This window comes from Paroedura picta, chromosome 8, assembly GCF_049243985.1.
Source record: "Paroedura picta isolate Pp20150507F chromosome 8, Ppicta_v3.0, whole genome shotgun sequence".
Taxonomy (NCBI): Eukaryota; Metazoa; Chordata; class Lepidosauria; order Squamata; family Gekkonidae; genus Paroedura; species Paroedura picta.
The window spans coordinates 81,190,241-81,203,120 of NC_135376.1; the positions used below are offsets into that span (position 1 = coordinate 81,190,241).

The 12,880-nt window shown below is 44.9% G+C and overlaps 1 protein-coding gene across 19 annotated transcripts in view; it reads right to left on the reverse strand.

Annotated features, from left to right (window-relative positions):
* Positions 1-12,880, reverse strand: part of LDB3 (LIM domain binding 3) — a 159,545-nt gene that overhangs the window by 136,509 nt on the left and 10,156 nt on the right. For 17 of the 19 annotated variants that reach the window (XM_077350608.1, XM_077350611.1, XM_077350609.1 and 14 more), the window contains exons 1-2: positions 2,605-2,685; positions 2,356-2,484 (exon numbers count right to left, since the gene is read on the reverse strand). In XM_077350608.1, coding sequence (XP_077206723.1) covers positions 2,356-2,448 — 93 coding nt within the window. In that variant the 5' untranslated portion in view covers positions 2,449-2,484; positions 2,605-2,685. The other 2 variants (XM_077350594.1, XM_077350593.1) reach the window with 2 other exon arrangements.

Genomic DNA, 12,880 nt, shown 5'->3' on the forward strand with positions numbered 1-12,880 from the left:
GATTCAAACCAGCATTCCCCTGATACCAGTCCAGCACTTTTCAAGTAAGGAATAATTTCTGCTTAAAGCAATTCTGGTGTAGCATCTGACCTCAAGCGACTAGGAGAAAAATCTATATTCCAAAGTCCAAGCTAGCATTTGGGTACATTTACCTTGACTGCTATCTTGCCTGGACAATATGGTCGTTATGGGCAGATTCCAATGTGGTAATTTTTTTTCTAACCAAGTGACCAAAACCCAGAAAGGAACATACAAGGAAGGAAAAACTCCTTTTGCAATGTGAAATCCTAGTAAATACTACAGGGGGGGGGGGAGGTTTCTAGCAGGCCCAGACAAAAACTTAATCTCCTGCCAGCAGTTCTTTTCTAGAAGACTTTCATAGATGATAAATGCCAACTGGAAGTTCTTTGTGCACATTTCTCCATGAGTTTCCCCCCCCCCCCATTCAGAATGAATATAATCAAAGAATGTGATGGGAAGAAGGACGTATGCCAGTTCCCTTGAATTGTAGCTCATCTCCAGAGTAAAGAAATCAGCTCCGCTGGAAAATATGGCTGCTTTGGAGGGTGGACTCTATAGTATTATATGCCACTGATGTCCCTCCCCAATCCAAAGTCTCCAGGCAACCCTAGGGAAGACACAACAAAGGTCTTTGGAGTTAAGACTACATCAGACTTCTGAAATTTTTAGTATGGAAGACAGACCTCTCTCTTTGACAGCCTTGTAGGTATGGGTAATCTACAGCCCATACTCACCTACAATCCGGTGGAACAAACAGCATATGGGCAGCCAGTACTGGCCTAGGATCTGAAAGATACGGATTCATATCCCCCACTCTTGTCATGGAAGTTCAACTGGAGGACCTTGTGCCAGTCATGCTTTCTCTGCCTCACCTCCCTCACAGAGTTATAGTTGTGAGGATAAGGTGGAGGAGTGGAGAACAAGGCAATAGATTGTTCTCAGTGTCAGAAAGGCAGTATACAAATATCTTAACTTAATGAATTCCCTAATCACAGGACTCCAAAAATGCTAGGCTAGCTCTTCAAATGACCTGGCAACTCTGAGTTTATGGTATCACTGACGATTTAATTCTTAACACACAGAGAGAGTGCCTACATATATCTAGCATGATTCTTATCCATTTGAAGCTAAATTTGAGGCAACGTATATTACCAATCTCTTCCTCCCCCCTCCCCCCAGCATTTAGCTAAGAAACATCCTGTACATCTTTAAATACAAGCACAAGAACAGATTTTTTTTGCAATGCCTGAATCGTTTCAGGCAGGGGTGACCAAAGTGTCTCTCCAGAGCTGGCAGAAGCTCCTGGTAATTGTAGTAATGGACATCTGGAGAGTTTGGCCACCCCCGGTTTCATGTTTTTATAGTCGATGGCATGAGAACAGCAGCAGTCCTCGGGATAGCCCTATAATAACTCTTCAGGGAAGTGGAAGATAATGCAGGAGACTGAGCAGTCAATGCTAATGATGCAGGTTAGTTAATTATTAAGTAATACATTTCTTGAGTTGAAAATTCAGTTCCTGGATCACACAAGGAATTCGTTCCCACACTGCAGAGGCCTTTGCTTAATTGAATTCAAGCTGATTTTTAAAAAATTAATATCTTTGCTAAGAAAAAGCAAACCAACGTTTCTCCCACAGCCAATGAACATTATATAGGCAAATAATTTATATTTAATATAAATTAAATAATAAATCAGTAAATGGTGCTGGTAATTGGCAGTTATATTCATACCTAATCATTTCCCCACCACCAACAGAAGGAGAAAAGACTTAACAAGCTGTGAGATTCAAACGATCGATGATAAACAAGGAAGTAGAAATGATAAAGAACTCGGAGCCATTTTTATTTTTCTGGGACTGTCATTCTGTTTGTAATTCTCATCCCACCCCAATTTAACCTGTGGAGTCATGGACTTTTTGCAGGTTAAGGGAAACTTCATCCAGAATCAATTCTCTCACATTACCATTTCCCGTTTACACACAGACCAAGACATGCTGAAGACAGACTGGCTAATGCAATACAAACGGAGTGTTCTTTGTCCAGATTTCCACATTCTCAATTTATTTAAAAGATTTATATCCTGCGCTTTCCACATTTCCCATGAGCCCAACATGCCACAGAAGAACGCACACAACTTTTCCGCCCACGTTTCTCATAGCACTCTGATAACTGATGCCTCCCCACAATCTTCTCTCCATTCCCAACGTAATTTCTTTTAAAAATTACAAATCAAAAACTCTCTGCTGGCTGTCTTTTCACCAGGACAGCCAGGCTAGCTGCTCTTTCGCCACCTAAGCAAAACCCAAGGAGGTTTTGGGAGTTGCCAACGCTTACCCTGGAGATGGTCAGAGGCATGTTGAAGTCCTTCCCTCCTTGCAGCCGAAATCCCCATGGCCCGGGTCCGTTGAGCGTCACGCTGTAGGACATTTTATATCTCTTTTATGCCAGGAACCCCGAAAGGCTCTGTGAAACAGAGGTGGGGAGGGGAAAGAGGTATGGCTGTTTTTTTAAAAATGCAGATTTCTGTGTGTTTGTTTTGCTTCAAATTAAAGCATTAAAATAATGATCTTTGTTGTCTCTTGCCTGGTTAGTCCTGCCGAAGTGTCCCCTAAGAATAGATAGGAGCTATAATGCAGATACTGATATCTCTGATGAGAGATTCCATAAAAGGCTTGCAACCAAACACCAGCTATGCAAAACCTCTGTGACTCAGAGGTCTAATATAGCCCCCTGGGAGGGGAACAGACCTTTCTAGGCTCCAAAGGTCCCCTGTCCGGACTCAGAGCCTCTTTTCTGAAATAATACAGACGATATATACACTAGCCTATTTTAAAAGAAATTAAAAGGGCAATGTACATTTGTTTCTCTTGTCAATAGCAAGGCACCGCTGAGCCATTGACATGTGTCAAATATATTTGGGTTAAGAGGCGAGAGTATCAAACATACAGGATGCATTATACAATATCGATTAATGCCAGCATCTCCCTCCCTTGTGTTAATGCCCAAGCATTAGAGAAAAGAAAGGGGAGGCAGCAGAAATGTATCATAGAAGAACAGAACTGCACTGTATATGTGCCTTCATATGTACTGGAGAAATGTCTCTTCTGATTTTATGTATCCCAACGGAGTAACCCTAATGCGCAGTGGTGTTTTTGGTTATGTGCCAAGAACTCTAAACAAATCAGGGAAGCTTTATTCCTGTGAACAGTCAGGAAGGTGCCATGTGCACTATGGGAAAGTTTGTACAGATTTCTCTGACAGCAAAGATAATGAATCCGCCTCTGTTCAGGCTGCACTCTGTGCATGCACCAGAGGACTATGATGCTTGGAATCCAAGTCTTAGGCCTGGTCCTCATTTATCCATTTCTCTTATCATGTGCCTGGATAAATAGCTTTTTGATTTAAGCACAACCTGAGATCCACTGAGCCAAAAACAAGTCATCGGCAGCTCACTAACCTTTTTATTTTGCTGCCTGCCTGAGATTTCAAAGTCAGCCGGGCAGTCAAACAAGGACCTTGCAAGGCACACAATATGCCTTCTGGGCAGCGTTCATCTTTGTCACACATTGTACAAGCTACAGGCATTTCTTCACATAACCAACCAGTCTGATAAGGAAAACTGTAAACTTATATATAATCATAAAATTTACTCTTCTTTTCCATAAGCAACCTTTTTATCTAGCCTTATCTCACACTGCTACCATCAACCTGCAAGGGCCAGGAATCCCCAACCTTTTAAAGCCTATAACACTTTTGGAATTCTGACGTAGCATGGTGGGTGGAACCACAAAATGGCTGCTTCAAGAGGTGGAGCTGGCCACAAAATGGTTGCCACAGCTCACCTTCAGTCACAAAGAGAAGATACATGTATTGTGGTAGCAGCTGCTGTAGAGTTGTCAGCTGCCTCCTGGCCCCCAGCAGGGGATGAGGGAGAAGGGTTGCCAGATCCAGATTGGGAAACAGAGATTTGGGAATGAAGCTTGGGGAGGACAGGACCTCCATAGAATGTACCCTCCAAAGCATTCATTTTCTGTAGTCTGGGGATAAGCGTAAAACTAGGGATCCCCAGGTTCCCACCTACAAGCTGGCATCACGTTCGAGATGCTGGTACTAAACTTTAAAGCCCTAAATGGTCTGTGACCAGTGTACCTGCAGGAACACCTTCTCCCTTATAATCCCCCAAGAGTTTTACAGTCTTCAGATCAACATGTACTCAGGTTCCCCAGCCTGAAAGAGGTGAAATTGGCGTCAACCAGGGGCCAGGGCTTTTTCATTCCTGCCCCTGCCTGGTGGAACGAGCTCCCAGGAGAAATCAGGGCCCTGCAGGACTATAATCAGTTCTGCAGGGCCTGTAAGATGGAGCTGTTCCACTGGGCTTATGGATGAGGCCTACAATAACACTCACCAAGATGGCCGGCCTCACCACTGGACAAAGGAGGAGAGTCAAAAGATCAACTCCTTGTGAAAGGACTTACATGTCTGGAAATTTTAATTGGGGGAATTTTTGCAGAATTGTAAATGTTTTTAAATATTTAACTTTGTATGTTGATTTTATTGTTGTTTCCTGCCCTGAGCAATTCGGAAGGGCAGGTTAGAAATAAATATCATCATCATCATCTTCATCATCTTGATCCCTAGTTGTTGCCAAAGCAATGTATTTAAAAAATCTGCACAGCCAATAAAATCTCCAATGGCCAATCAGAAGTCTTGGAGGGCAAGACCCACACATAGCCCCAAACACTTTCTACTAACATTTTGCAGGCACCAGGAAAAGTGCTTGAGGGGTGGGGTCCACGGTGCACATGAGCAACACATTGGGGGCCCCTGGATTAGGCTAATCGACCAAGGTCAATGATAAATCCGTGGGTTCAGAGGTGGACACGGACACCGGTAGTGATTTGAGCTCTTTATTAAGACCCCAGCAGTACTGAACTGAATCGAGAACCCCAAGAAAATTCCAATGCATATAAATAAGCAAGCAATGGATCTTCCCGCCAGTGGTCAGTTTCAGTTTAAACTGACTGGATCCAGCAGATGGGATCTAGCCACACATTGGTCAATTGCATCGTAATCTTCGATCCTTCCTCAGAACTCAAGCTCAGTCCTTGACAGGTCTGCTAACACAACAGTCAGGTTTTTGCACCCGATTTCTTTCCACAACAGGAAACAATCCGTGGGTCCTTGTCGAGTGAAGGACAGGTAGGCACCAAGGCCTTTCCATCCATTCCATTCAAACCTGCTGCATTTTGACCAATGAACCGGTTGCAAAATAATGACAAGAATCTCTAGCTACGATTCATGGTGATAAGGAAAGCATTTCTTTAGTACTTCTTTTATTTCCCCGTTACAGCTAGCAGAGCCACTAAGTCCCAAGTTCAAGTCTCCCCACTGCCTTGAATTTTGGCCCCTAGTAAACCATGCCCTGGCTGTTTTGCTGAAAACATTTGTGTCCATATAGTTATGAGATTTCTGAGTTCCCATTTACAGGATTAACTGAGGGAAGGATGAATTAAGTGTAGGGATACCTGCCTCCTAGTGATGCCTGAGGAGGTTCCATAATTATAGCTTATCCCCAGATTATTTTCCTTGGAGAAATTGGCTGCTTTGGAGGGTGGACTCTATGGCACTGTGCCCCACTGAGGTCCCTGCCCTCCCCAGGCTCCACCCCCAAATCTCCAAGAGTTTTCCAGCCTGGCTCTGGCAACCCTACCCCCCTCCAACAACCCTGGTGGCCACAGGACACCTGACATGGGTACATGGGTTATGGGTACATAGACACTTGGTCAAGGAAGCCTTCTCTGAGAAATGTTTCCCTCAAGAAAAATGGCAGCTCTTTTGCTCAGCCAAAGGCAGAGGATAGTAGCAGAACCATTAATCTAAGGAAAGGAAATCCTAAGAGACAGTGAGAGTGGAGATAGGTGGAGGAAGGGGGAGGAGGGGTTTGCTGGGTAGGTGTTACACCGATGTACAACATTATGTGGGTACAAGAGTGCAGTATTGCAGCACTGCCCATAAAAATAAACTACGTATTTCAATACTAATGCATCGTATGCTTTAAGTAAAAGATCTCGTAACTCCCTTCTCAAACAAGGAAACTCTAAATTTCCATTCACTATGAGAACTGTACGTACGTGCTGTCTTATGGCAAGTGCAGGAAGCAAGAAGCAGAGGTGCTTTGCCTTCCTTTGCAGAACTCCCTTGGTGTTCTCTCAACAGTACTGAACCTAATTAGCATTTAAGATCTGATAAGATCAGGCCAGCCTGGGCCATCTGGTTCGGGGCAATCATGCCAGTATTTATGGAAGTGCGGTCCAATCACCACTGATTCATGTTGACCCCAGGAAGGGGTTTTCAAGGCAAGTGAGAAGTTGAGGTGGTTGGCTATTGCCTTCCTCCGCAGAGTCTTCCTTGGTGGTCCCCCATCCAAGAAGCAACTCTGATTAGCTTCTCAGATCAGGCTGTACCACCCCATCCCACAATAAGAATTAACACACTTAAGATTTGACACATGTCCAGGACTACCACTTAACTCCTGCACTGGGGTGAACTGGACAGATGTTTTAAAAGCTGACATTTCACGCCCACTTACAATTTAGTCCTTTTAGTCCAAGTCATATTCCTCTGCAGAGGATAATGAATATGAATTTGGCTGCATGTCAAAAATGAATCATATGTAATGACCATTGGAAGGAATGATTGTTATGGAGGTAATACATTTAGGGGAGAAAGTCTAAAAGGGGCAAATAACAGTGCATTGCAGTGATGTTACACAGTGGTTCAAAACTGCACCTCTCTACCTCTTTTGCCAGATCGCTGTACATCCCATCCCATTTTGTTGTGCTTCTGGTTGGTGGTACTGGTTGTTAAAAGCTGTAGTTTCTTATAAAAAACTGTCACAGCTTGTGGGGGCACAGAGGATGGAGCCTGTTTTGTGGGGAAATCCAACCTGTGTGCCTGACTTCTCAGCTGTGGGGCCTCCTTAAAGAGGCAGCAGGGTTGTGAGTGAGTGGCTGCCCCGGCTGGGGAGGCCTTGAGCTCACACTGCCAGGTGGCCTGGGGAGGATCAAGGGAAGTGTGTGTCTCCTCTTGGCTCCCCAGGTGGACACTTCCCAGAGGAGGTACCCAGCAGATGAAGGGCCCTTGTTCCCGGCTTGGAGCAGGGGGAGGAACCCCTCAAGATTGCTGGGGACCAGGGTTTTGGTTTTTCCGACCCAGGGACCAGGTTCCTTCCTCTGTAGTGCCAACACTTGGTTTGGTTGTATCAAGAAAGCTGTGGCCTATGATTAAGCCATACACCGGTCATTCTTGAGGCCGATACTGCCCCCCTGCTAGCCAATTCCTATTACTCCACTAACTGTCCATGCAAATTTCCTTTCCCAGATGGGCTGCATAGGTAGGTGCTTTGATGCTATAATTTATTTATTATTACATTTGAATACTACCTTCTCCTAAGGCTCAGCTGCCTTTCCACCTCCCATCAACTGAGATCCCAGGAAGATGGCAGCCACAGTCCTGGGTCAGTGACAGTCCATCCTGCTCCATGTGTGAGTGGATGGGGGAGTCTTAATGATGCCCCAAAGGCACAGCAGCATCACCCTTGGTTGGCTCCTTCCACATATGAGTAACATACAGCTGAGTGGTACCTGGTTGATCCATGCTTGATGGCGCAAGCATCACTATGGACTGCAATATCAGGAGTGGTTTAAGGATTTGCAGAGCTCAAAGCACTAGAGCCAGGTTAAGGATTTGTAGGGCCCTAGCAGAGTACAATTGCAGCAGGAGCAAGCCAGACTGGGGGCAGAAGGGCCCACAATGATGGAAAGAGGTGTCACTCTGAGTGCCCTTAAAGAGGGAAAGGAGGGGAGGAGAGAGGCTACAGCCCAGATCCATGGGAAGAAGGCACCATACGGGACCCATAGCACGTGCTACATGGATAAACCAGGCCTGGCTACAATGCTGTGGCTATGCTCTCACTTCTCACAACACCACCCTAAACAGAACTATACCATTCTAAGTCCTAGAAGAATGTACCTCTGCTTAGGATGGCACTCTTAGGGTTAGGATTTTTCTTTGCTGGGAGAGACTAACCATGCCGGATTGCTGACCCAATTATCTTGAAGGTTTTTTATTTCAAATGTTACTTCAAGAACCTCCTATTCTCATCTTGTCCAGTTCGACAACGAATATCTACCTCATAATCTTTGCTCTCTGTGGCCCCACCTTCAGACATGAGGTAGACGTGCCTGGCACGCTGAAAGGATTTGGGGTGGGGCTGGGGACTGGGCACCTCATGAATCATGACTTCACTTCCAGAAAAACACTGGAAGTGATGTCATAAGGTCAGGAGTGGCACTTGAGGAGTCCCCGCAACTCTATGGTTAAACCACAGAGTTTTGTGGAAATCCTACAGCATCGCTCTAATGCCATGACATCCTTTCCCACTTTTGCTAGAAGCTACACACACCCATATGAAACGGCCATGCCCACACCATTCCTCTTTCCCCACCCACTTTGGAAGCACCAGCAGAAAGCAGGGGATTTCTGGGAAGTCTTCCACTACAGCAGGAGACTTAGCATCACAGCTCATGTGGCAACAACAACCATGGCTTTTTTCAGTAGAGTAAGTGTCCAGTAGCACCATAAGGACTAACAAAACCGAGGGCAGGGTAGAAGCTTTCGTGAGTCACTGCAGCTAGTCTTTTATGTACTACTGTACTTCTGTTCTTATTTGCTGCCACAGGCAGACTAACATAGCTGTTAAATCCATGGGTTCAGGCTGGACACATACACTGGAAGTGATTTTGAGCTCTTTACCAGGACCCCATCATGGTACAAGCAGAACTGAACTGAACTACCCCCCCCCCCCAAAAAAAACGTATATATAGAAGTAAACAATGGATCTTCCTGCCAGCACACAATATTAGTCAGTTTTTGTTTAAAGGGCCTGGAATCTAGCCACGCATTGGTCAATTACAGGGGTAGTTGAACTGCAGCTCTCCAGATGTCCATGGACTACAATTCCCATGAGCCCCTGCCAGCGTTCGCCTAACAAAAATAAAAACAGCACAGCAGTTACTGTATAAACATGTACTAACTGAGAATCTTTTCTTCAAATCATTGTCTCAAATACGACAAAATACAATTGTTTCAGACCAGTAACCAATCAAGTATAGAACCGTGGATTCCTCAATGTGGACTCAGAAGAAAAAAGGAAATCACGAGGCACAATGAAGTAGTAGTCTTCTCTATGTTTATAGGTGAAAAGGTTATAACATAAAGTCATAAAGAGTCAATCAAAAACGGGATCCTAGGTTAAGTGACCCGCTTTCTGTTTTATGAGCATTTTGCCAATGTGATACTACGACTACTACTATGACAGTAAATTGGAAGAGCAACCACTGACGAAGATAAAACAGAAAGCGGGTCAAGAAAGGCCAAGAAAGACACATAATGCTAACCTGTTTGACCAACCCTCTTATTTTGGAAATACCTGAGTTGTTAATACAATTGAACTAATGTGTCTTGAAAACATTCAGGGTGACCAGAGTCATCATCTCCTGTCAAGATCCCTCTCTCAGGCCTTGCCCAGATATGTCTTAGTATCGTACAGAGTTGCCAGCTCTGTTTTGACCTTGAGATTTTGGGGGTGGAGACTGAGAGGGGCAGGGTTTGAGGAGGGGAGGGAATTCACTGTGGTACAATGCCATAGATTCTACTCTCCAAAGCAGCCATTTTCTCCAAGATCTCTGTCCTTTGAAAATCAGTTGTAACAGTGGGAGATCTCCAGCCACAACCTGGAAGTTGGCAAGCCCAGCACAGCAGCATGAGGCTGCCAGGAGGCAGCAGAGCACTGACAATCGAGAACAGACTGTATCACTTCTCAAGGCAAAGGAAGGGTTACTTTTGAAAGTCCCTCTGTAAAAGGAAAACTAGCACCATACTAAGATCTTTCTCATACAAACACACACACACAAACACACACACAGAGGATAATTTGGAGAGGGGGGGTTAAATGTGTCTGAAAATGTGTCTTTCCCCGCCTACGGTCTGGAGTGCTACAGCCCATTCCGAAGTTCATCCACCTCAGCTGCATGGGTAGACCAGGCCTAAACTGGAATTTATTTTTGTTTTGCCTTCAGAGTATCCAAAGGAGCTCCATTATGAGTCATTCAAAAGCAAGAGCACCTTTCAGAGAGAGAGCTGGCAACCAGACATTGTCTCCCTGCGTTACATTACATATGAATTATTTAAAGAAAGAAATATGTACGAGATGCTTCTCTAACTATCAATGTTCAAATCAGCTTGCAAGAACGCGAGCCATGAAAGGGATGTTAATACAGCAGAAACAGCGGTCGAAACGTTCCACTTTGAAGCAGCATAAATAATATCAAAGTGTAAAAGAGGATTCCAAAAATATAACCCTGTCCTGTAAGCCAGCTTCCGAGATCTACATATGAAATGACTACAGGTAGGCTGGTTTAATTGCTAACTGTTTCTGCTATGGATACTTGTCCAAACACAACATGCTTCTGCCTTGGTTCATGTGAAAGAGGAAATGGTGCTGAGGAAGAAGGTGCACATACTAAAGTTGTTGTTTTTTAAAGCCTGGGATAGGTTTGTCAACCTCCAAGTGGGTTAAACAAAAAAAATGAGTCCAGGTGAGACAAAAAAATGTAAACTAGACATTTTACTAGTGTAATCTAATAGCTTCTATTTTAAAATACATAAAACATTTTATCGTTTAGGGCAGTGGTCCGCAACCTTTTCCAGTGCGCATGCGCAAATGCATGGGAGTGTCGCACATGCATGTTTGCGGCCGCACATGGCGCAAACGCGCATGTGCGGCCCGGTGCGGCCCTACGGAGGCAGGGAGCCGCGGCCCAGTGGCAGGGCCTTCACGGCCCGGCACCAGGCTGCAGCCCGGTGGTTGGGGACCACCGGTTTAGGGAATGAATCCTCACGTTTTAATTCTCAAACCATTTAGAACCACAGAATCCTAGAGGTGGCCATACAGGCCATCTAGTCCAATGCAGGATCAGCTTCAAGGAGAAACATCTGTCCAGCTGCTGCCTGAAGAAGTTTTCGTCAAACTTTGTCTGGAGAAATAAAGATTTTCTATCACGTCCATGATCTGCAGAGGGGCATACGCCTAAATGCTGTCTAAAGACCAAGGATTCGTGGTAACTGTGGTCCATGGGCATCATTAGGAAACTGTGGTCCATAGACATCTGGAGAGCCACTATTTGTATTAAACTCTCCGACAAGATATCTCCATGAGCACTTTTCTGGAAGCCAAATGCTTATAAAATTCTTGACAGGTACCAATAATTCATAAAATACAAACACTTTATTTACAGGCATTTAAACCAGGAAAATACGAGGGCAATCTGGCTGCAACATCAGTCACCCCACTGATCTGGCTGGCATTTAAAACAAGATAAGAATTTTAGCGGAAGAGGTGGGAGATGCCGAGAGAAACTGGCTGGCCTAACACACCTACAGAGCCGATACCCCAGTATTGCAACTGGTGTGAAAGTGTCAGATGTCCCCTTAAACAAAAGAACAGTCGTCTCCCTTCAAGCGGAAACTACACCCCAAGCCAGAGAAAGAAGGTCAGAGGCTTTGGAAGAAGAATTGGTTGAAATCGTTCTGGGCAACAGGATGAAAGGGACAGATGTCAAAATGAGCAAAGTTCACAAAGTCCCGGTGAATACTGCCCTTTACTTGATTGCTAAAAACAGTAGCATGTAGGGAGACATCGCTGGAATGTTAACAGCGGTCTGGTGCCAATTGTATGCCGGGCACGCCAGGGAGGGGAACGAACACCTCAAGGCTCAAAATAGCAGCACCATCACACTGTGACAGTTAATGTCAGATTTGTCCCCTCGCTGGAAACAATTCATCATGCGATCGGATACCGTGTTACTGTTGTATCTCCAAGCTATGCTAGCCATGGCTTTCCTCGAGAACTCTAGAAATGAACTGAAGCACATATTCTTAGCAAGGACCTGAACGCACCAAACATTCCATAAAGCCACGGCATAGAACAAATTTGAGCTTTCTAAGAACTTGAGCTTTCTAAGAATCTGGCCCATAGGACAGAGAAGATCTGGTCACCGATACCGAGGGAAACAAAGCCCAGAGGGGTTGCTGTGTACGATTTCCAACATCCAGGCTTCATTACCCAGCATAATCCCTTCTCTCACAGCAAGGTGATGGACTCCTTTAGGTACTTCTGTTACTGATGCAGCCGGAAGTCACTTATTCTAAAAAGAAGGAGTTCTTAGCTGCTAAGTTTATGCCATCAGAATACAGAGGATGAGATATTTGGAGGAATCATAGAATCATAGAGTTGGAAGGGGCCATACAGGCCATCTAGTCCAACCCCCTGCTCAACGCAGGGTCAGCCCTAAGCATCCTAAAGCATCCAAGAAAAGTGTGTATCCAACCTTTGCTTGAAGGCTGCCAGTGAGGGGGAGCTCACCACCTCCTTAGGCAGCCTATTCCACTGCTGAACTACTCTGACTGTGAAATTTTTTTTCCTGATATCTAGCCTATATCGTTGTACTTGAAGTTTAAACCCATTACTGTGCGTCCTCTCCTCTGCAGCCAACAGAAACAGCCTCCTGCCCTCCTCCACTTCCTAGACAGCGCTTGACATGTGTGTGTGAAGTACAAGCTTCCTACTGTAGTGATTATTCTCTCTCAGTACCTGCCTTGTCCAGCAGAATATTACTCCAGATCAGTGACTTTAGGAAGCCTGCACAAAGCACATGATGGTTACCATCTTGCAAGCACTTTCATTATGAAAAGTGCTGCTGCAACAGATATTTCCCTCCCTTTTCCAAAAAGCAGATGC